This window comes from Hyla sarda, chromosome 8 (genome assembly GCF_029499605.1).
Source record: "Hyla sarda isolate aHylSar1 chromosome 8, aHylSar1.hap1, whole genome shotgun sequence".
In the NCBI taxonomy this organism is placed as follows: domain Eukaryota; kingdom Metazoa; phylum Chordata; class Amphibia; order Anura; family Hylidae; genus Hyla; species Hyla sarda.
Window position 1 is genome coordinate 96,442,679 of NC_079196.1, and position 20,575 is coordinate 96,463,253.

The following is a 20,575-nucleotide window of genomic DNA, read 5'->3' on the forward strand; positions in this document are numbered from 1 at the left end:
CCGTCCGAAACACCAGAGCAGCTGTCCAGGGGAACAGAAAATCCCACAGCCAAAAAGGCAATGGAGGGACCCAGAACTCCGTGAGGTGGAGATCCTCATGCTGGAGCAAAACACTGCAGCTGTCGAGCACCTAGGCCAGCACAGGGCATGGAGCGGCGAACAGAAACTGCCTCCCGCAGAGAAACGGCATAGAGGAGAGAGAGACTGGAAACCCCGCCAAGGCCAGGAACAAGAACCTCCGGAATGTTGGAGGCATCAGTAAAACCACCCCGGAGAAAAGCATGGAAAAGGCCACCTGGAAGAGAGCCCAATGCAAGGAGGGTTTGAGAATGCAGAATAAAATAGCGGGCAAGAGAAGGGGAAAAAAATAAAAAAGGCACTGCTACCCCTGAGGTCACCATGCTGCCCTGCCTGTGCAGACCCAAGAGACTGGGTGGCCAGAATGGAATGGCAGACCAAGAGAGCAACAGCTCAGAATGACCAGTCCCAAGAGGAAGACAGAGGGGAGTCAGCGAGATGTCAACCAGACAAAGCGACAAGGCGAGGGAACAGAAGACCAGTCCAGGGCATTGGAGCGAGCCCACTCAAACTGTCGGGTAAGCCCAGTACCATTGACACTCCCAAAAAGGGAGGAGTGACCTGCCACAGCCAAGACTGTCACGTAACCTCGGGAAGCCCCAGGAAGCCCAAACAGAAGGGCCATAACGAGGAAGGCAGAGACACACCCCAAGCAGAAAGATGACTGGAGAATAAGAGGAAGTCCAAGGACCACCAGGATGGCTTTCAAACAAGACCTCCCACAGCAGGGAAAGAGGGCAGTACAAGAGGCTTGAAAAGCCAGGGTACATACCTAACCAGAATCAACATTACCCACCCGAGAGGAAGAGTGGAAGAAAACAGGAACAGCCCCCACAGGACAAACAAGTGCCCAAGAAGGTCAATGGAAAAACCAGGACAGCAACAGCTGCAACTAGGCCAAATCCAGCAGATCTCCACCAAAAAGGAGAATGAAGAGTTGAACAGATTAGGAACAGAGAAAGAAACCCTCAGATACAGAAAAACCAAAAAGGACAAATGGCTGCAAAAGCAGGAAACATACAAGGGCAGCTCGACCACCTTTAAAGAAGGGGAAGCGTAAGGGTTGAAAACACCACACAGACCTACTCCAAAGCCGGCAGAAGAAGGGGCCAGAGAGATGGCTGAACCAGCCACAGGAGGGAGTATAGAAGATTGACAGCACATCACCTAGAATTGGAGAAAGGCAAAGACTGCCCATGAATAGCAGCAACTTATGATACTCCGCCTCAACTCCAGTGGAGGAGGTTGCAACCACTGTTCCAACCTCTATGGATGGTGTAGAGGGTCCATTATACACTGCTCAAAAAAATAAAGGGAACACTTAAACACCACAATGTAACTCCAAGTCAAATCACACTGTCCACTCAGGAAGAACACCGATTGAAAATCAATGTCAAATGCTGTTGTGCAAATGGAACAGACAACAGGCGGAAATTATAGGCAATTAGCAAGACACCCCCAATAAAGGAGCAGTTCTGCACAGACCACTTCTCAGTTCCTATGCTTCCTGAATGATGTTTTGGCCACTTTTGAATGCTGGCGGTGCTTTCCCCTCTAGTGCCTGGGTTCTCAATCTGGGGTACGCGTACCCCTAGGGGCTGTCAGGGGATACGCGAAAGCACTGTCAAATACCGGCCATGCATTGGCCAGTATTTGACAGCGCATAGCGGAGAACGGCCGCGGCAGCTCACTGTACAGCTTAGCTGTCAGAAACAGACTCCATGAGGGCCCGACATCCACAGGGGGGGGGGGGGGGGGGGGGGGCTTGTGCTTACAGCCCAACATCGTGCAGGACATTTGGCATTTGCCAGAGAACACCAAGATTGGCAAATTCGCCACTGGTGCCCTGTGCTCTTTCACAGATGAAAGCAGGTTCACACTGAGCACATGAGTCTGGAGACGCCGTGGACAATGTTCTGCTTCCTGCAACATCCGCCAGCATGACTGGTTTGGCAGTGGGTCAGTAATGGTGTGGGGCCTCACAGCCCTCCATGTGCTTGCCAGAGGTAGCCTGACTGCCATTAGGTACTGAGATGAGATCCTCAGATCCCTTGTGAGACCATATGCTGGTGCGGTTGGCCCTGGTTTCCTCCTAATGCAAGACACTGCTAGACCTCATGTGGCTGGAGTGTCAGCAGTTCCTGCAAGAGTAAGGCATTGATGCTATGGACTGGCCCGCCCGTTCCCCAGACCCGAATACGATTGAGCACATCTGGGACATCATGTCTCGCTCCATCCACCAACGCCACGTTGCACCACAGACTGTCCAGGAGTTGGCAGATGCTTTAGTCCAGTTCTGGGAAGACATCCCTCAGGAGACCATCCGCCACCTCATCAGAAGCATGCCCAGGTGTTGTCGGGAGGTCATACGGGCATGTGGAGGCCACACACACACACCTGAGCCTCATTTTGACTTGTTTTAAAGGACATTACATCAGCCTGTAGTGTGGTTTTCCACTTTGATTTTGAGTGTAACTCCATATCCAGACCTCCATGGGTTGATAAATTTGATTTCCATTGATAATTTGTGCGATTTTGTTGTCAGCACATTCAACTATGTAAAGACGACAGTATTTCATATGATTAGTTCATTTATTCAACTCTAGGACGTGTTATCTTAGTGTTCCCTGAACCTGCCCTAATGGACACACGTATAGTGCGACAGAAGCAGGCATGAGATCACCCCCCTTTCTTCAAAATCCATTTAATATAAGATGCCAGATAGGAGACAAAAGATGAGAAACTGATAACAGATAGTACGCTTGATTACAGACAGCCCTACAGAGAAGGGCAGGAGGAGAGAAGAAAAAAATAAAATACAAAATTACACAGGTTGTAGTGACAACTTTTGGCTACCAGAGGGGAGCCAAGCACACAACAGAAGTGGAGCTGTACATGAAGCAGCCACTGGAGGGCGCAGAGGTGAAGCAAAAATAAATTTAGCGGGGGCCGCCGGGAAGAAAAGGCACGCTGGAGAAACACGGACCCCGGAGACTGCCAGATACAGTAAGGAGTGGAACGCGGGGAGAGATAGAGACCGGGCAAGGGAACTGGCAGCATGACAAGGCCGCCCCCTCCGCCACAAGAGCAGGGAGCCGGACACACAGTGTCCGTTGCAGGGACCGGTAAGGGAGCCTCACTGAATGATGCGGCCGGTTCCTCACCTGCCGGGGAAGCGCCAGGCCAGGGGACCGGAGACCTGCTGCCCCAAGAAGATTAACACTGGGGCAGCAGAAGAGGGCCTCTGGTAGGCAGATAAAAGAAATGTGGCCAGGACACTGCACCTGGCCGCAACATAAGAGCAGCAAGCAAGCCGGTTGTGCTACCACCGGCGAAGCGGATGGCCACGTGGGACCAGAGACACACTGCCCCAAAAGAATGACACTGGGGCAGCAGAAATTGAGTCTCCGGCCACTAGTAACAAAATGCAGCCAGAGCACTGTGCACAGAGTGGGGAGGGGAAGTCCAGACTGTCCCCTCCAGGTGGCACCGGAGGCCATGAGGGGTCTAGTCCAGTACAGCCACGGTAATGGCGGCTGAGGAGCTGCAGAAGCTGAATATCCCAGAGTCTACACCCCTGCCCCAGAGAAAATAAAAGATATGGAATAAATAAGTCCACCCCCCCTCCCCCCCACAAGTAGCAGAGCCCCGGAAAAAGAGAGGGGAAGGGGGATTCATACTCACCCTGTCCCAGAAATGCCCACCCTGGATGTCGTCTGACAGCCATTTGTCACCTGCATCATGTCAGGCTGAGGCATCGGGACGAGCAGGGATATTAGGGGGGCCCGGACCCAAGGTGCAACCCCAGTTGCTGGCTGTTGGCGGGAAGGGGTTAACAGTGCATACTCTATGCCTGTGCCCCTTAGCCGCATAAGGGGAACAGGTAGCGCCATGCTCCTGAACCCCCACCTAAAAACGATAAAAAAATAAAAAAAGAGCGGAAAACCTAATATAGGCCCTAACTATAAAACAAAAAACAGGTCCTACTGACACTAAGCTAAAACTGATTAGCTCTGTGCCTGTGGGCGGGAATATCCTGCCAGGAGGGGCAGACTTTTGTCGTCTAGTGGCAGCAGCATAATACCCATGGTCTCCTGTGTTCCCCAATGAAGCGACCGAGAAAAGTGATTTGTTCATTTAACCTCTTAAAGACGCCGTGACCCCGCTTCATACCGAGTCGGTCCAGGCAGCTTATGATAGCCGGGACCCTGGGCTAATAGCGTGTGGCACCGATTTTAACCCCAAAATAATTTTTTTTTTATTTTTTACGTATAATTTTCCTGCATGTAGTTATGATTTTTTTTCAGAAGTACGACAAAATCAAACCTATATTAGTAGGGTATCATTTTAACCGTATGGACCTACAGAATAAAGATAAGGTGTCGGAAGCCCCCAAAAGTTAAAGTGGAATTTTTTCTTCAATTTTGTTGCACAATTAATTTTATTTCCTTTTTTTGGTAAAATGACTAATGTCACTGCAAAGTAGAATTGGTGGCACAAAAATGCCATCATATGGAATTTTATGTGCAAAATTGAAAGGGTTATGATTTTTAGAAGGTGATGAGGAAAAAAATGTACCGTATATACTCGAGTATAGGCCGAGTTTTTCAGCACGATTTTTCGTGCTGAAAACACCCCCCCTCGGCTTATACTCGAGTGAACTCCCCCACCCGCAGTGGTCTTCAACCTGCGGACCTCCAGAGGTTTCAAAACTACAACTCCCAGCAAGCCCGGGCAGCCATCGGCTGTCCGGGCTTGCTGGGAGTTGTAGTTTTGAAACCTCCGGAGGTCCGCAGGTTGAAGACCACTGCGGCCTTCAACATCATCCAGCCCCCTCTCACCCCCTTTAGTTCTGAGTACTCACCTCCGCTCGGCGCTGGTCCGGTCCTGCAGGGCTGTCCGGTAAGGAGGTGGTCCGGTGAGGAGGTGGTCCGGGCTGCTATCTTCACCGGGGAGGCCTCTTCTAAGCGCTTCGGGCCCGGCCTCAGAATAGTCACGTTGCCTTGACAACGACGCAGATACGTCGTTGTCAAGGCAACGGCTCTATTCCGGGCCGGAAGCGCAGAGAAGAGGCGCCCCCGGTGAAGATAGCAGCCCGGACCACCTCCTCACCGGACCACCTCCTTACCGGACAGCCCTGCAGGACCGGACCAGCGCCGAGCGGAGGTGAGTACTCAGAACTAAAGGGGGTGAGAGGGGGCTGGATGATGTTGAAGGCCGCAGTGGTCTTCAACCTGCGGACCTCCGGAGGTTTCAAAACTACAACTCCCAGCAAGCCCGGACAGCCGATGGCTGCCCGGGCTTGCTGGGAGTTGTAGTTTTGAAACCTCTGGAGGTCCGCATGTTGAAGGCCGCAGTGGTCTTCAACCTGCGGACCTCCGGAGGTTTCAAAACTACAACTCCCAGCAAGCCCGGACAGCCGATGGCTGCCCGGGCTTGCTGGGAGTTGTAGTTTTGAAACCTCTGGAGGTCCGCAGGTTGAAGACCACTGAGGGCGAATGATGAGAAGAGGATGATGAAGGGGGGGGGGGGTGTGGGGATGATGAAGGGGGGTGGGGATGATGAAGGGGGGGGTGTGGGATGATTACAAGGGGATGATGAAGGGGGGATGTGTGGGATGATAAGGGGATGTGTGGGATGATGACAAGGGGATGTGTGGGATGATGACAAGGGGATGATGAAGGGGGGATGTGTGGGATAAGGGGATGTGTGGGATGATGACAAGGGGATGATGAAGGGGGGATGTGTGGGATGATGACAAGGGGATGATGAAGGGGGGATGTGTGGGATGACAAGGGGATGATGAAGGGGGGGATGTGTGGGATGATGACAAGGGGATGATGAAGGGGGGGATGTGTGGGATGATGACAAGGGGATGATGAAGGGGGGGATGTGTGGGATGATGACAAGGGGATGATGAAGGGGGGGATGTGTGGGATGATGACAAGGGGATGATGAAGGGGGGGATGTGTGGGATGATGACAAGGGGATGATGAAGGGGGGGATGTGTGGGATAAGGGGATGTGTGGGATGATGACAAGGGGATGATGAAGGGGGGATGTGTGGGATAAGGGGATGTGTGGGATGATGACAAGGGGATGATGAAGGGGGGATGTGTGGGATGATGACAAGGGGATGATGAAGGGGGGATGTGTGGGATGATGACAAGGGGATGATGAGGATGTTAATGACGGGTCTGGATGATGACAGGGGGGGGATGAGGTATTTCCCACCCTAGGCTTATACTCGAGTCAATAACTTTTCCTGGGATTTTGGGTTGAAATTAGGGGTCTCGGCTTATACTCGGGTCGGCTTATACTCGAGTATATACGGTAAGTGCAAAAAAACAGAAAAACGCCGAGTCCTTAAAGGACTGAGACAGCGTTCATCTAGTGTGTATGGACACCTTTAGGGCTTTTGGTTAGGAAAGGGGGTGGGTCACAAGATCACTAAACCAGTCACTTCAGATTTCTGTTGGAGGTAAAAAGTGGAAAGTGTCAGAATAGTTAAGAATACAGTGATCTGGTGCTTACAATGACCTATTTATGCAGGTCAGGCCTAATGGGGTGCGCTCAGTCATACATTACCTCTTTTTCGGGTCTTAAAACGCTGGCCAGATAGCGTTGGCTTTTGTTGCTTTTGATTATTCATAAAAAAGATGCCCTGTAAAAGTGAACAGTTATATTAGAAATAGGCAATGAAAATGAAAAAGGGGTACTCCGGTGGAAAAAATTTTTTGAAAAATTAACTGGCGCCAAAAACAGATTTGTAAATTACTTCAATTTAAAAATCTTAATCCTTCCAGTACTTATGAGTTCCTGTATGATCTACAGGAAGTTCTTCTCTTTTTGAATTTCCTTTGTCTGACCCGTGATCTCTGCTGACATCTCTGTCCATGTCAGGAACTGTCAAGAGTAGGAGCAAATCCCCATAGCAAACCTATCCTGCTCTGGACAGTTCCTAAAATGGACAGAGGTGTCAGCAGAGATCACTGGTCAGACAGAGGAAAAACAAAAAGAAAAGAACTTCCTGTAGATCATACAGTAACTGATAAGTACTGGAAGGAATAAGATTTTTAAATAGAAGTAATCTACAAATCTGAAAAATAATTGAATAGTAAGTGCTGTATTATACGCACAAGTTACAAACTGACCTGTAGATAGTACGGTTGCTGATAAAAATCGGTGGTTGCGGTGTAAGTGTAATGATCCCACAGCAATGCTGTTAAATCGCGATCGCTGTGTATAGCAGTGAAGGAGGTACGTGGGCTCCCTGAAGTGGTGTTCCAGAGGTTGCAAGTGGTTCTTACTGAATGGACTCCCGGATGTAGCGGGTTACTTCTTTTAATGTTGTTTCCCAGAGTGTTACTTCATTAAGGGTCCGGTCTCTAGGAAGGAGCGTGGATTGCAGTGGGAGCGCGCCCCGGCCGGTGGCACCTCTACCAACTTGCACGCACACTACGATCAGGTTAAGGTTCCGACTGAGTGTGTTGTGAGTGACGTCACTATGGTATCCTCACTCACACTCAGTCGGAACCTTAACCTGATCGTAGCGTGCGTGCAAGTTGGTAGAGGCGCCACCGTCCGGGGCGCGCTCCCACTGCAATCCACGCTAATTCCTAGAGAGCGGACCCTTAATGAAGTAACACTCTGGGAAACAACATTAAAAGAAGAAACCCGCTACATCCGGGAGTCCATTCAGTAAGAACCACTTGCAACCTCTGGAACACCACTTCAGGGAGCCCACGTACCTCCTTCACTGCTATACACAGCGATCGCGCTGTAACAGCATTGCTGTGGGATCATTACACTTACACCGCAACCACCGATTTTTATCAGCAACCGTACTATCTACAGGTCAGTTTGTAACTTGTGCGTATAATACAGCACTTACTATTCAATTATTTTTCAGTATATTACTTTCTACACAGTGCATCCATAGGGACATTTATAGTAAAGCAGCAGTACAATCACATCAAACCAGACCCATCCAGCGCTAGTGATCTTTATTATTCTCTAATCTACAAATCTGTTTAACTTTCTGGGACCCATTGATAAAAAAATAATTAAAAAAAAAATTAAAAAATAAGTTTTCCAGTGGAGTACCCCTTTAAATATAGATGCTGAAAATATGTTTACTATGCTTTAAACAGGAATCTCCAAATTCACCAACCACAAGCAGAGATGTAATTTGACAATGCACTAAAAGCAGGTTATTGTGCATTATGCTGCTGTCAGTTTAGCTTTTAGTATACACACACACACACATTATATACCTACAGTTCCCCAAACAGGGTGCCTCCAGCTGTTGTAAAACTACAACTCCCAGCATGCCCGGACAGCCTTCGGCGTGTTGGGAATTGTAGTTTTGCAACAGCTGGAGGCACCCTGTATGGGAAACACTGGTTTAGAGTCTTGACAGACCTTCAGGACACCTCTGAACACAGACCTTTTAGTGCTTTCCTGTACAGCACATTAGACTACCCTTCTACATGTTTTAAGGACTGATACCCCCTAGAGACCAGGTTTCTTATCTAATGGTCCTGTCCATGACCCAGTCTTCATGCAGAGTGGAATCACACAGGGCATCTTTGTAATTTCACTTTCTCACAGGGCATGCTCTGTGCTAGGGCTGGGCGGTATGGCCAAATACGTGTATTGCGGTATTTTTGTAACGTATGGCGGTTCCACGGTATATATTGGTATTCCCCCCCCACACTCACGTCACCCGCAAGCGCTGCCTCTTCGTCCTCCTGTCTGTTGTGGCGCTGACATTCTATACTGTACCTTTTGCAGCCCGGGCATAGGGATAAACAAAAATAAAACTAAACGCATGTTCCGACGTCGGCATACGCTGGGGACGGGAACATCTGACAGCCATCAGCCTATCACAAGGCCGCAGCGATGTCCCACCTCGGCCGGTGATAGGCTGAGCCCACTGTCATGTAAGAAGCTGGCTTCGTACATGACAGTGCACTCAACCTATCAACAGCCGAGGTGGAACATCGCTGCGGCCTGTGATAGGCTGGAGGCTGCCCGACGTTCCATTCCCTAGGAAGCTGGTCTGGACTGACGGGGAAGGAGAGTTAAAGTTTATTTTGTTTACCTTTAGCAGCCTGGGCATAGGGATACAGCAGTGGGCATAGAGCAGTGGTCTTCAACCTGCAGACCTACAGATATTGCAAAACTACAACTCCCAGCCCAGCATGCCCGGAGTTGTAGTTTTGCAACATCTGGAGGTTGAAGACCATTGGTATAGAGTGTCAGCGCCTGCGGCCACAACAAACAGGGGGATGAGGAGGGCAGCGCTTGCGGGTGATATGTGAGTATTTACCCCGATGGGGACTGCGCAGCGCTGGGCTAATTTGGGGGGGGGGGGGGCAGAACAGCACTTGCGGGTCACATATGATTAGTTCCCCAATGTGGGGACAGCGCGCTGCGGCTGATAATTCATTCCCCAGGGGGAGGGGCCAAGCCGATATTGCGGTATGGGTTGAAATTCATATCGTGCAGCAGAAAAATTTTGTTATGAACCAGTATACCGCCAAGCCCTACTCTGTGCTCACCTCACTGACAACCAATCAAAATGCAGCTGCCAAGGAAGTGAGCCGATCCTCCTAGGCCGGGACCCAGGAAACCTAACGATTTTGCTGGGGAAAGTTACCACCAGACAGGCATTGTATCTATCTTCCCACCCTCACAGATGAGAAGCTGTAGATCGGTGTGGGCGAGGGTGCGGAGTGTGCCCACTAGAGTCATCATGGAGCCAGGATTGTGTCATTTATTAAAAGTACCTGTCTCAATGATCTGGCTGGGCCACATGATAGGTGTAAGCTGGCCGGTCCTCCTAGTAGCCCAACATGATGTGATCAGGACTCCAAATGCCAGAAGACCAGTGCAAAGTCTATGGGACTTCCAGCATCTATATTCCTGATAGTGTCATGGTTAGGCCAAGTCAGTTTATACATATCCGGCTGCCTTATTGTGACTAGTGTTGGGTGCGAATATTCGCATTTTGAATTTTTATTGCGAATATCGCAAATTTGCGAATATATTTGCTATATATTTGAAATTACTGTTTTTTTTTATCCCCCCCCCCCCACAGAAAACATCACAGTGATCATCATCCCGCCCTGCTTATATAGTCTAAAGAATGCGCCAATACTAGTATACTGTGTGAAACTGTAGAGCGTGAATATTTTGCATATTCGCATATTCCTTCTTTTAGCTTGTGGGCCAATGAGACTGATGCAAATACATTTGTCAGAGGTTGGAAACATCCCTGGCAACCAATAGTAAAGTTGCCCACCCCTTCACCGTTGCCCACCCCTTGGCCCTTCCCCAGGGTTGTGCTATGCTCTATATTGAGCTATTTTAATTGTTTTTAAATGTCTCCCTATATATGGATTTGTTGATATATGTATAATAAAGACTTTGTATTTCTCATTACTATATTAGTGGTGTGCGCCTTTTTTCCAGTGATCACTTTTGCTCAGTTATGTACCGTATGTTTTTTCCCTGGAGCCGCACCCCCGAATTTTATGTATATTTTGGTGCATATGAGTTGAGCCCCCCTCACTTAATTGCTGTTCCAGCTGCAGTAAAACCAACTCTCAGCCTTTGGCTGTCCGGGAATGCTAGGAGTTGTAATTTTACAATAGCAGGTTATGAAACAGTCTTAAAGAGATGACCCTATGACATGCTGCCCCAGACCACAATTGCACTGCTTCATGGTGGCTCCATTAGAAATGAAGACCTGTAAAGCCCAGTAAGCAGTAATTCTTGCCCTCAACCACAAAGGACCTGACACTTCCATTACAGATACAATCTGCCTAGGGTATGTTCACACTACAGAATTCCGCGGTGTGAATTTAACATTAGTGTGAATGGGTCTCCACGAGACCAGTTCATTCTGCGGAATTTCAGTGGCGGAAAATTCCGCTGCTGAAATTGTTCCGCGCAAAGAAAGAACATGTTCATTCTTTGCGCGGAAGTCCGCGAGTACTGCATAGCAGTCAATGGTGACGGCGCAGTGCCGCGCGGTCCTACCGCCACCGTCTTCCAGGCTGAATCTCCGCTCGCGGAATTCTGCGAGCAGAGATTCCGTTCACACTCTGTAGGGTGCACATACCCTAACACAACCAAGGGCCCTGCTCACACTCCATTATAGCTGGAGTTTTCTGTGGTTAAAAAATAAAAAATTAAAGTGTGGTAAACAAGCCTGTAGGTGTAGCCAGACCCAAAAAGGACTGCTACAGCCTCAGACGTGCAAGATAAAAGTGACTATACAGCACATATTCGGTAACTGAGCATTGGCCACATAAGACCATGTTCACAAAAGCAAGAATACACCACAGGTAAAGCAGCCATGGATTTCCCAGAAAGTCTGCGGGAGCCATGGACTGGCGAGTGGATCTGCATCTTGATTCACCAATGTAAGTCAATGGAATTGATTCGAGAGTTTTCCATGTGGTGTACATGACAATTAATTCTGCTGTATGTAAATAGGATAAATAGATTATTTAATTCACATGCCTATGTGGCCCATCTAATGCATAACTGTGTGCTTCTCTCCACCCATTCTAATGATCAGTGGGGGTCTCAGACGAGTTCAGGTTTCTTCATTTTCTCCACCACGCAGTGTTATACAAGGAAATATTCCTTTGGAATCCAATCTAGTATGGAATCTTATCAGTTATTCTGGCCTTGTTACATAGCAAAGTTTTCCAACCAGAGCTGTTGCAAAACTACATGTGGTCGGCTCAGTTTTGGACCATTTTTGCTGTCTGGCTAAAAACTGTGGTCTCCTATGGTTTCAGTTGGCTGACACCTTCCAAAAAAAGCCAAACTGGTCACTAGCTGGCTCTGTCAGGCTCACTGAAATGAATAGGGTACAACAGTTTTTTTTAATTCTTCAGTTATCTTCTGGCTGCCGTGTTCCCCATTGGTGATGTGACTCCATCCTAAGGCTGCATTCACATCACGATTGTACCTTCCGTGTGTCCTATTCTTCAGTCTCCTGCCAAAATAGTAATTTGACAAAACAAGCAGGGAGAGGCTCCTATTGCCTCCAATGGCCAGAACATCGGTCCAATCATCATCTGCACCTGTATAGGCCAGCATTATATTCTGCCAGTGTACGACACCATGGAGGGCGCAGTCAAATGGTGGGGCCTGCTTTAAAGAGTACCTTTCATCAAATTTTTTTTCTCCTATGTTATAGCTGATTGTATATAGAACTTTCTAATAGGATTTAATTTAAAAAATGCTTCCTTTTAGGTGTATTTTCATTTTGAAAATGTGGCCACTAGGGGGTCTCTCCCTAGGAGTCCCCGGCCGCAATCTTTTGCATTGATTTCAGACTCACGCCAGCCTGGTAGAGAGTCCGAAATCGCAGAGTGCTGGCTCAGCACGTGGCCGGGCACTGAGGACAAGCAGAATTCCAGGCACCGAAATTAAAACAAAATTATAGACACGTGTGTGTGTGAGAGTAGAAGGACTAAGCAGCCATAGTGAGGGGGAAAAAGGTATTCATGATTTTTAAGTAGAAATAAAGACAGGGATAGTGTTAGCAAGTGTCAGGGAAAGACAAGGGGATTAGGGACAGTTTAGTTGATGACAGGTACTCTTCAACCTGTTTGGGACAGAGGGCGTATGGATACACCCTCGCGTCTCGGTACTTAAAGACAGAGGGCGTACAAGTACGCCCTATGCATTTCCGCTCACCGCTGCTCACCGGACGGTGATTGGACCGGGATGACTGCTGATATCTATCAGCAGGCATCCCGTGCCATCGCCTAGGGGGGGTCCTGAGAGAACCCCCCCCCCCCATATGTTGGTGATCGCCGCAAATCGCCGATCAATTCAGATCGGCGATTCTCTGCGATTCTGGGCTGATCGGGTCTATGATGACCAGATAGCCCTGAAAATAGGGATGATCGGAGCTGTCAGAGACAGCCCCAATAATCCTGAAGGATGGAGCGTGGTGACCGGAATGCCACCTCCTCCTGTCCCCTGCCATTGGTCAGTCAGGACTGACTGATGACAGGGGGGGGGGTTTAAAGTTTAGATCCCCCACCCTGCCCAACCATAGAAGTCACAGGGCTCAGGAGTGAGAGTGCACCATGTACATTTGAGGTCTAAATTGGTGATTTGCACAAATGCAAAAAAATAAATAAAAATGTGACACCATTCTGGAAACTACACCCCTCAAGGAACGCAACAAGAGTTACAGTGAGCCTTAACATCCCACAGAGGAGGCAGGTAGGGTCCCTCCCAGTGTCCTGTAAGCTGTTCGGGACGTCGTGATTTCACTGCGGCAGTCCTGAACAGCCCGACTGAGCAGCCGGGATACTTTCACTTTCGCTTCAGACGCGGCGGTCAGCTTTGATCGCCGCGTCTGAAGGGTTAATACAGGGCATCACCACGATAGTTGATGTCCTGTATTAGCCGTGAGTCCCGGGCGGCCATTAACGGTGACCCCATTCTGGAAACTACACCCCTCACGTAATGTAACAATGGGTGCAGTGAGCATTTACACCCCACTGGTGTCAGATTTTTTGAACACCAGTGGGGTGTAAATGAAAAATGTAATTTTCATTTGCACAGCCCACTGTTCCAAAGATCTGTCAAACGCCAGTGGGGAGTAAATGCTCACTGCACCCCTTATTACATTTCATGAGGGGTGTAGTTTCCAAAATGGGGTCACATGTGGGGGGGGGGTCCACTGTTCTGGCACCACGGGGGCTTTGTAAACGAACATGGCCCCCGACTTCTATTCCAACCAAATTCTCTAACAAAAAGCCCAATGGCACTCCTCTTCTGAGCATTTTAGTTCGCTTGCAGAGCACTTTATATCCACATATGTGGGGGCTTTTCTCCTATTACCCCTTGTGAAAAAAATTTGGGGTAACACCAGCATTTTCTTGAAATGTCCCACTTTAACCTCTTAAGGATGTAGGGCGTACCTGTACGCCCGGTGTTTAAAACGGGGGTCACGCAGTGACCCCACATCACACCGGGTCGGTCCCGGCTGCTAATCATAGCCAGGACCCTGGGCTAACAGAGTTCGGCATCGATCGTTGTGCCGCACGCTGTTAACCCTTCAGATGCAGCGATCAAAGTTGACCGCCGCGTCTGAAAGTGAAAATAAACGCTTCCCGGCAGCTCAGTCGGGCTGATCGGGACATCGCGATAAAATCGCGATGTCACGTTCAGCTAGGATGCAAGCGGAGGTCTCCTTACCTGTCTCCGCGGCATCCGATCGGCGATTGATTGCTCCAAGCCTTAGCTACAGGCTTGAGCAATCGAGCCCCTATCTCACTGATCCGTGCAAAGCTATGGCTTTGCAGGGATCAGCATAGGAGATCAGTGTGTGCAGTGTTATAGGTCCCTATGGGAGCTATAGCACTGCAAAAAAAAATAAATAAATAAATAAAAGGTAATTTAACCCCTTCCCTAATAAAAGTTTGAATCACCCCCCCTTTCCCACAAAAAAAGAAAAAAAACATGTGGTATCGCCGTGTGCGGAAATGTCCAAACTATAAAAATATATCGTTCATTAAATCGCACGGTCAATGGCGTACGTGCAAAAAAATTCCAAAATAGTGTATTTTTGGTCACTTTATATCATGAATTTTTTTTTTTTTTATAAAAAGCGATCAAAAAGTCCAATCAATACAAAAATGGTACAGATAATAATATCTTCAGATCATAGTGCAAAAAATGAGTCCTCATACCGGCCTGTACGCGGAGTAAAAAAGTTATAGGGGTTAGAAGATGAGAATTTTTAACATATACATTTTCCTGCATGTAGTTATGATTTTTTTCCGAATAACAACAAAATCAAACCTAGAAAAGTAGGGTATCCTTTTAACTGTATGGACCCACAGAATAAAGATAAGGTGTAAATTTTACCGAAAAATGAACTGCGTAGAAATGGAAGCCCCCAAGAGTTACAAAATTACATTTTTTCTTCAATTTTGTCGCACAATGAATTTTTTTCCGTTTCGCCGTGGAATTTTGGGTAAAATGACTAATGTCACTGCAAAGTAGAATTGGTGTTGCAAAAATTAAGCCATGATATGGAATTATGTGCAAAATTTTAAGCGCTATGATTTTTAGAAGGTGATGAGGAAAAAATGAAAATGCAAAGACGGAAAAACCATGCGTCCTTAAGGGGTTAACGAAAGTTCGTCAAACACCTGTGGGGTGTTAAGGCTCACTTTACCCCATGTTAAATTCCTTGAGGGGTGTAGTTTCCAAATTAGAGTGCCATTATTTTTTTTTTATTTTTATTTTTTTAAAACACTGTTCTGGCATCATGGAGGCTTCCTAAATGCGACATGCCCCCAAAAACCATTTCAGCAAAATTCACTCTCCTAAAGCCAAATGTCGCTCCTTCCCTTCTGAGCCCTCTAGTGCAGCCACAGAGCACATGGGGTATTTCCTTACTCGACTCGAGAGAAATGGGGTCACAAATTATTGGGGGGGGGGGGGGGGGTACTGGTGAAAATGAGAAGTTTGGGGTAACATCAGCATTTTAGTATTAATCTTTTTCATTTTCACGTCCCACTTTAGCGAAAGTTCGTCAATCACCTGTGGGGTATACTCAATTTACCCCTTGTTACGTTCCTTGAGGGGTGTAGTTTCCAAAATAGTACGCCTTGTGTTTTTTTTTTTACTGTTCTGGCATCATGGGGGTTTCCTAAACGCGACATGCCCCCCAAAAAACCATTTCAGCAAAATTTTCTCTCCAAAATGCCATTGTCGCACCCGCAGAACACTTTACATCAACATATGAGGCATTTCCTTACTCGAGAGAAAATGAATTACAAGTTTTGGGGGGCCTTTTTACCCCTTGTAAAAATGAAAAAAGTGGGGCAACAACAACATGTTAGTGCAAAAAAAAAAAAGATTTCGATTTTTCCTGTGAAACACCTAAAGGGTTAAACTTTTTAAATGTCATTTTGAATATTTTGAGGGGTGCAGTTTTCATAATATGGACCATTATAAGGGATTTCCAACATAAAGCCCCTCAAATTCACTTTAAAACATAACTGGTCCCTGAAAAATTCTGATTTAGAAATTTGTGAAAAATTGGAAGATTGTTGCTGAACTTTGAAGCCCTCTGATGTCTTCCAAGTGTAAAAACATGTCAACTTTATGATGCAAACAAAGTAGACATATTGTAAGTGTGAATCAATATGTAATTTGACATGTTTCCTTACAAGCAGAGATCTTCAAAGTTAGAAAAATGCAAAATATTCAAATTTTTCACCAAGAAATGATGAAAGTATCGACGAAAATTTACCACTAAAAGTAGAATATGTCACAAAGAAACTCTCAGAATCAAAATAAGTAAAAGCATCTCAGAGTTATATTAATGCTTCACCCCCTTAAGGACAGCAGGCGTACCCTTCTCTCACGTTTTAAAGTCCTTAAAGGGGTACTCCGGTGTTTAAACATTTTATCCCCTATCCAAAAGGATAGGGGATAAGATGCCTGATCGCGGGAGTCCCGCCGCTGGGGACCCCCGGGATCATGCACGCGGCACCCCGTTTGTAATCAGTCCCCGGAGCGTGTTCGCTCCGGGTCCGATTATGGTCGACCGCAGGGCGGGCGGCTTGTGACGTCACGCCTCCGCCCCGTGTGACGTCACGCTCCGCCCCTCAATGCAAGCCTACGGGAGGGGGTGTGATAGCTATCATGCCCCCTCCCGTCGGCTTGCATCGATGGGCGGAGCATGATGTCACACGCCGCCGTCCCTGCGGTCGCCGGTAATCAGTCCCGGAGTGAACACGCTCCGGGCACTGATGACAAACGGGGTGCCGAGTGCATGATCCCGGGGGTCCCCGGCGGCGGGACTCCAGCGATCAGGCATCTTATCCCCTATCCTTTGGATAGGGGATAACATGTTTAAGCACCGGAGTACCCCTTTAAGGACTAAGGGCATATGGATACACCCGTGGGAATTTCGGTCTCTGACGCTAGCCGGTCAGGGACCGGTCCGGGATGCCTGCTGAAATCATTCAGCAGGCATCCCATGCACATGCCTGGGGCAATTACGAGCGGCCATTTGCGGCAATTCCGGGCTGATCGAGTCTCTGATGAACTGATCGCCCGAAAAATAGGGATGATCGGAGCGGTCAGTGACAGCCCTGATCATCCTAAGGGTAAGGGCAAGGTGGCAGTGATGCCACCCCCTTCTATCGCCTGCCAATAGTAAGTACTGACTACAGACCAATGGCAGTTGAAGGCGGTGGGGGGGGGGGGGGGTTGGTGGAGGGAGGGGGGTTACCATGGAAATCCCCCGCTCTGCCCGCCCCTGGATGTCGGGCAGAGCGGGGGGGGGGGGGGGGGAGAAGATGGCGGCCGGTACCTGGGGACTTGCGGCGGGGACCAGCAATTATCAGTGGCGGAGGTAGGGAGGCGACGGCGCGGAGCAGCGATGCAGGTAGCAGTAAAGCGATCTTCACTGCTGCCTTCTAGGGGTTGCCAAACTGCAACTCCCAGTATGGCCAGACAGCCAAAGGCTGTCTCTGGGCATAAGGGGAGTTGTAGTTTTGCAACATCTGTAGGACCACAGTTTGGAGACTACTATACAGTGGTGCCCAAACAGTAGCCCTCCAGATGTTGCAAAACTACAACTCAGCATGCCTGGACAGTCTGGGCATGCTGGGAGTTGTAGTTTTGCAACATCTGGAAGAGCAGTTTGGAGACCACTATACAGTAAGCTATAAACCTCCAGATGTTGCAAAACTACAACTCCCAGAATGTTGAGACTGTCCTGGCATGCTGGGAGTTGTAGTTCTGCAACATCTGGAGGAACACTGGTTGGGAAACACTGAGTTAGGAAACAGACAATGTTTCCTAACTTAACTCAGTGTTTTGCAACCAGTGTGCCTCCAGCTGTTGCATAACCACAACCCTCAGCATGCACAGACAGCCAAATGCTCTGAGGACACACAACAAGGCTCAGGAGTGAGAGCGCACTATGTACATTTGAGGCCTAAATTGGTGATTTGCACAGGAGTGGCTGATTTTACAGCGGCTCCGACAAACGCAAAAAAATAAATACCCACATTTTGGAAACTACACCCCTCACGGAGAGTAACAAGGGGTATAGTGAGCCTTAACACCCCATAGGTGGATGTGAACTACAATGCTCAGAAGAGAAGGAGCGCCATTGGGCTTTTGGAGAGAAAATGTGTCTGGAATTTTAGGCCACGTGTGTTTACAAAGCCCCCATAGTGCCAGAACAGTGCACCCCCACATGTGACCCCATTTTGGAAACTACACAGCTCACATAATGAGCTACAGGTCTCTCTGTTCAGAGACCTGTACTGAGCCAGAAGAGCACTTAACATGCACATATTGGGTGTTTTCTTAACCGGGAGAAATTGGGCTTCAAATTGCGGGGTCCATTTTCTCCTATTACACCATGTGAAAATGAAGAATTTGGAGTAACACTATCATTTTCGTGTTAAAAATCTAATTTCCTTGAGGGGTTTAGTTTCCAAAATAGTATGTCATGTGGGGGGATTTTTGCTGTTATGGCACCATAGGGGCTTACTAAATGCAACATGCCCCCCCAAAAACCATTTCAGCAAAATTCAATTTCAAAAAGCCAAATTTTGTTCCTTCTCTTCTGAGCACTGTAGTGCGCCAGCAGAGCACTTAACGTCCACATATGGGGCATTTTCATAATCACGAGCGCTTTAAATCAACTGCAGCAGCTTTGGCTGAATCAGAGACCACCGCCGTCGCCCGCTTCTCTCCCCCTGCCTGTCCGGGGATCCTCCCAACCACCGTCGCTGTTCCCCAGGTCGCACCCACCGCCTCCCCTATCCCCGGTTTTCTAATTACCTGTTCCCGGGGTCCAGGTTACTTCTGGCTCCCGTCCTGAGCAGTCACTGTGCACACTGACGGTGACGTCACATTGAGGACATCACTGTGCTGCACAGCGTATCGCAGGACGCAGCAGGAGCCAGAAGTAGCGCGGGCCCCAGACCCTGGGAACAGGCAATTATAAAACCGGGGATAAGGGAGGCAATGGGGGCGGCGTGCGGTGGGGCGGGTCATTATCGGATTATCGGCAAGGTAATTGCTGATAACGTCAAAAATCGTTAATATCAGCCAAACTGATAATCGGTCGATCCCTAGCAAGTAACAACAAAAATTTACCGCTAAGTTAAAGTAGAATGTGTCACGAAAAAACCTCTCGGAATCAGAATACTACTTAACAGCATCTCAAGAGTTATTGATGCATAAGTTCACAGTGGTCAGAAGTGCAAGGACTGAGTCATTCAGGTGAAAAAGGGCTCAGTCCTTAAGGGGTTAAAGTGACAGGTCAGATTAGCAAAAAATGCTCCTGTCCTTAGGGTCATGAAGTGACAGTGGCCATTAAAATAGAGGAGGCATCACATTAGACGGTCAGCTGTATTCTTCCCCACTGAGTATGTATAAGGGCAGACCCTGATCAGAAAGCCCATACAGTGGGGAGAGTCCTTGAGTGACCTGCTGACTGTCTATTACACAGGTTACTGTAGAGCTGCCATCAGTACACAGAGGGGCCGGTCCTGGAGGGACAAACCAACAAGAGTGGCAGGGAGGAGCCGCACCATCACCGGGCACCGGATCGATCTCCCCGGGGAGAGGCAGACTTGGATCCGCCCGCCCACGCCGCTCTTAGAAGAAGGAAGAATATACAAAATAGAAAAACAAAAGAATGCCAGGAGAAGGAGAAGCGGGGTCCGCTCAGCGACACAGGCCTACACCAGCACCCCGCCACGCTGACATACACGCCGCCCGCCCTCCACCACACATACATACATACGGCTCACCAAACGTAAGGCAGGCAGGAAACGGGCCAAAGACGGGGCGGGTGGGTACGGAAAACAAACAACGTAGGCCTCTTCCGAGAAATTCCCCTGTGCAGCTCGACGACCAGGAGAAAGAGAGGCCGGAGCACGTCACCGTTACGTCACTAAGGGCGGGGAAAATAGGAAGGATGTACCATTGGGTTTCAGCAGGCGGGGAAGCATAAAGGTTTTTTTTTAAACTAGAAAGTAAATGTTTGGGGCTCAGGTGAAATGTAATATTTGTACACGTGATTTGTGTAGAGATCCTAGTTATTACAGTGTGTCGTGTAACAGTCATCCTGGTGAAAATATTATAGGTATTACATTGATGAAACGCTCCCCTATCTGTCAGAGACTTCAAATCTCCACTAGGTGATTGGTGCAGAGTCTGCAGGAGGAGGGGCCAACTAAGGGCGGGGCTAGAGAATCGGAGGCAGCGAGCATTGTACCTGATAGGACTTGGACCAGGAGTGTGACTTCACGTTGTATGCCTCCATTTTGATGCGTTTTTATTATGTTTAAGGCCTCGTTCACACGGAACGATTTGCAATGTTTTTTTTATTAGAACAGAACAGTCTTTACTAGTCATAAGTATGAGTGACTTCTAACACGGGCGGCGCAGATGGTTCTCTCTGT

At 48.3% G+C, this 20,575-nt stretch overlaps 1 protein-coding gene across 1 annotated transcript in view; it reads right to left on the minus strand.

The window, feature by feature from the left end:
- Positions 1-20,077, minus strand: part of BZW1 (basic leucine zipper and W2 domains 1) — a gene marked incomplete at its 3' end in the record, with an annotated part of 39,392 nt that extends 19,315 nt beyond the window's left edge. Inside the window, 2 exon segments of the mRNA XM_056534044.1 lie at positions 6,666-6,741; positions 19,922-20,077. Of these exon segments, the coding sequence (XP_056390019.1) occupies positions 6,666-6,729 (64 nt within the window).
- Positions 20,078-20,575: the final 498 nt, after the last annotated feature.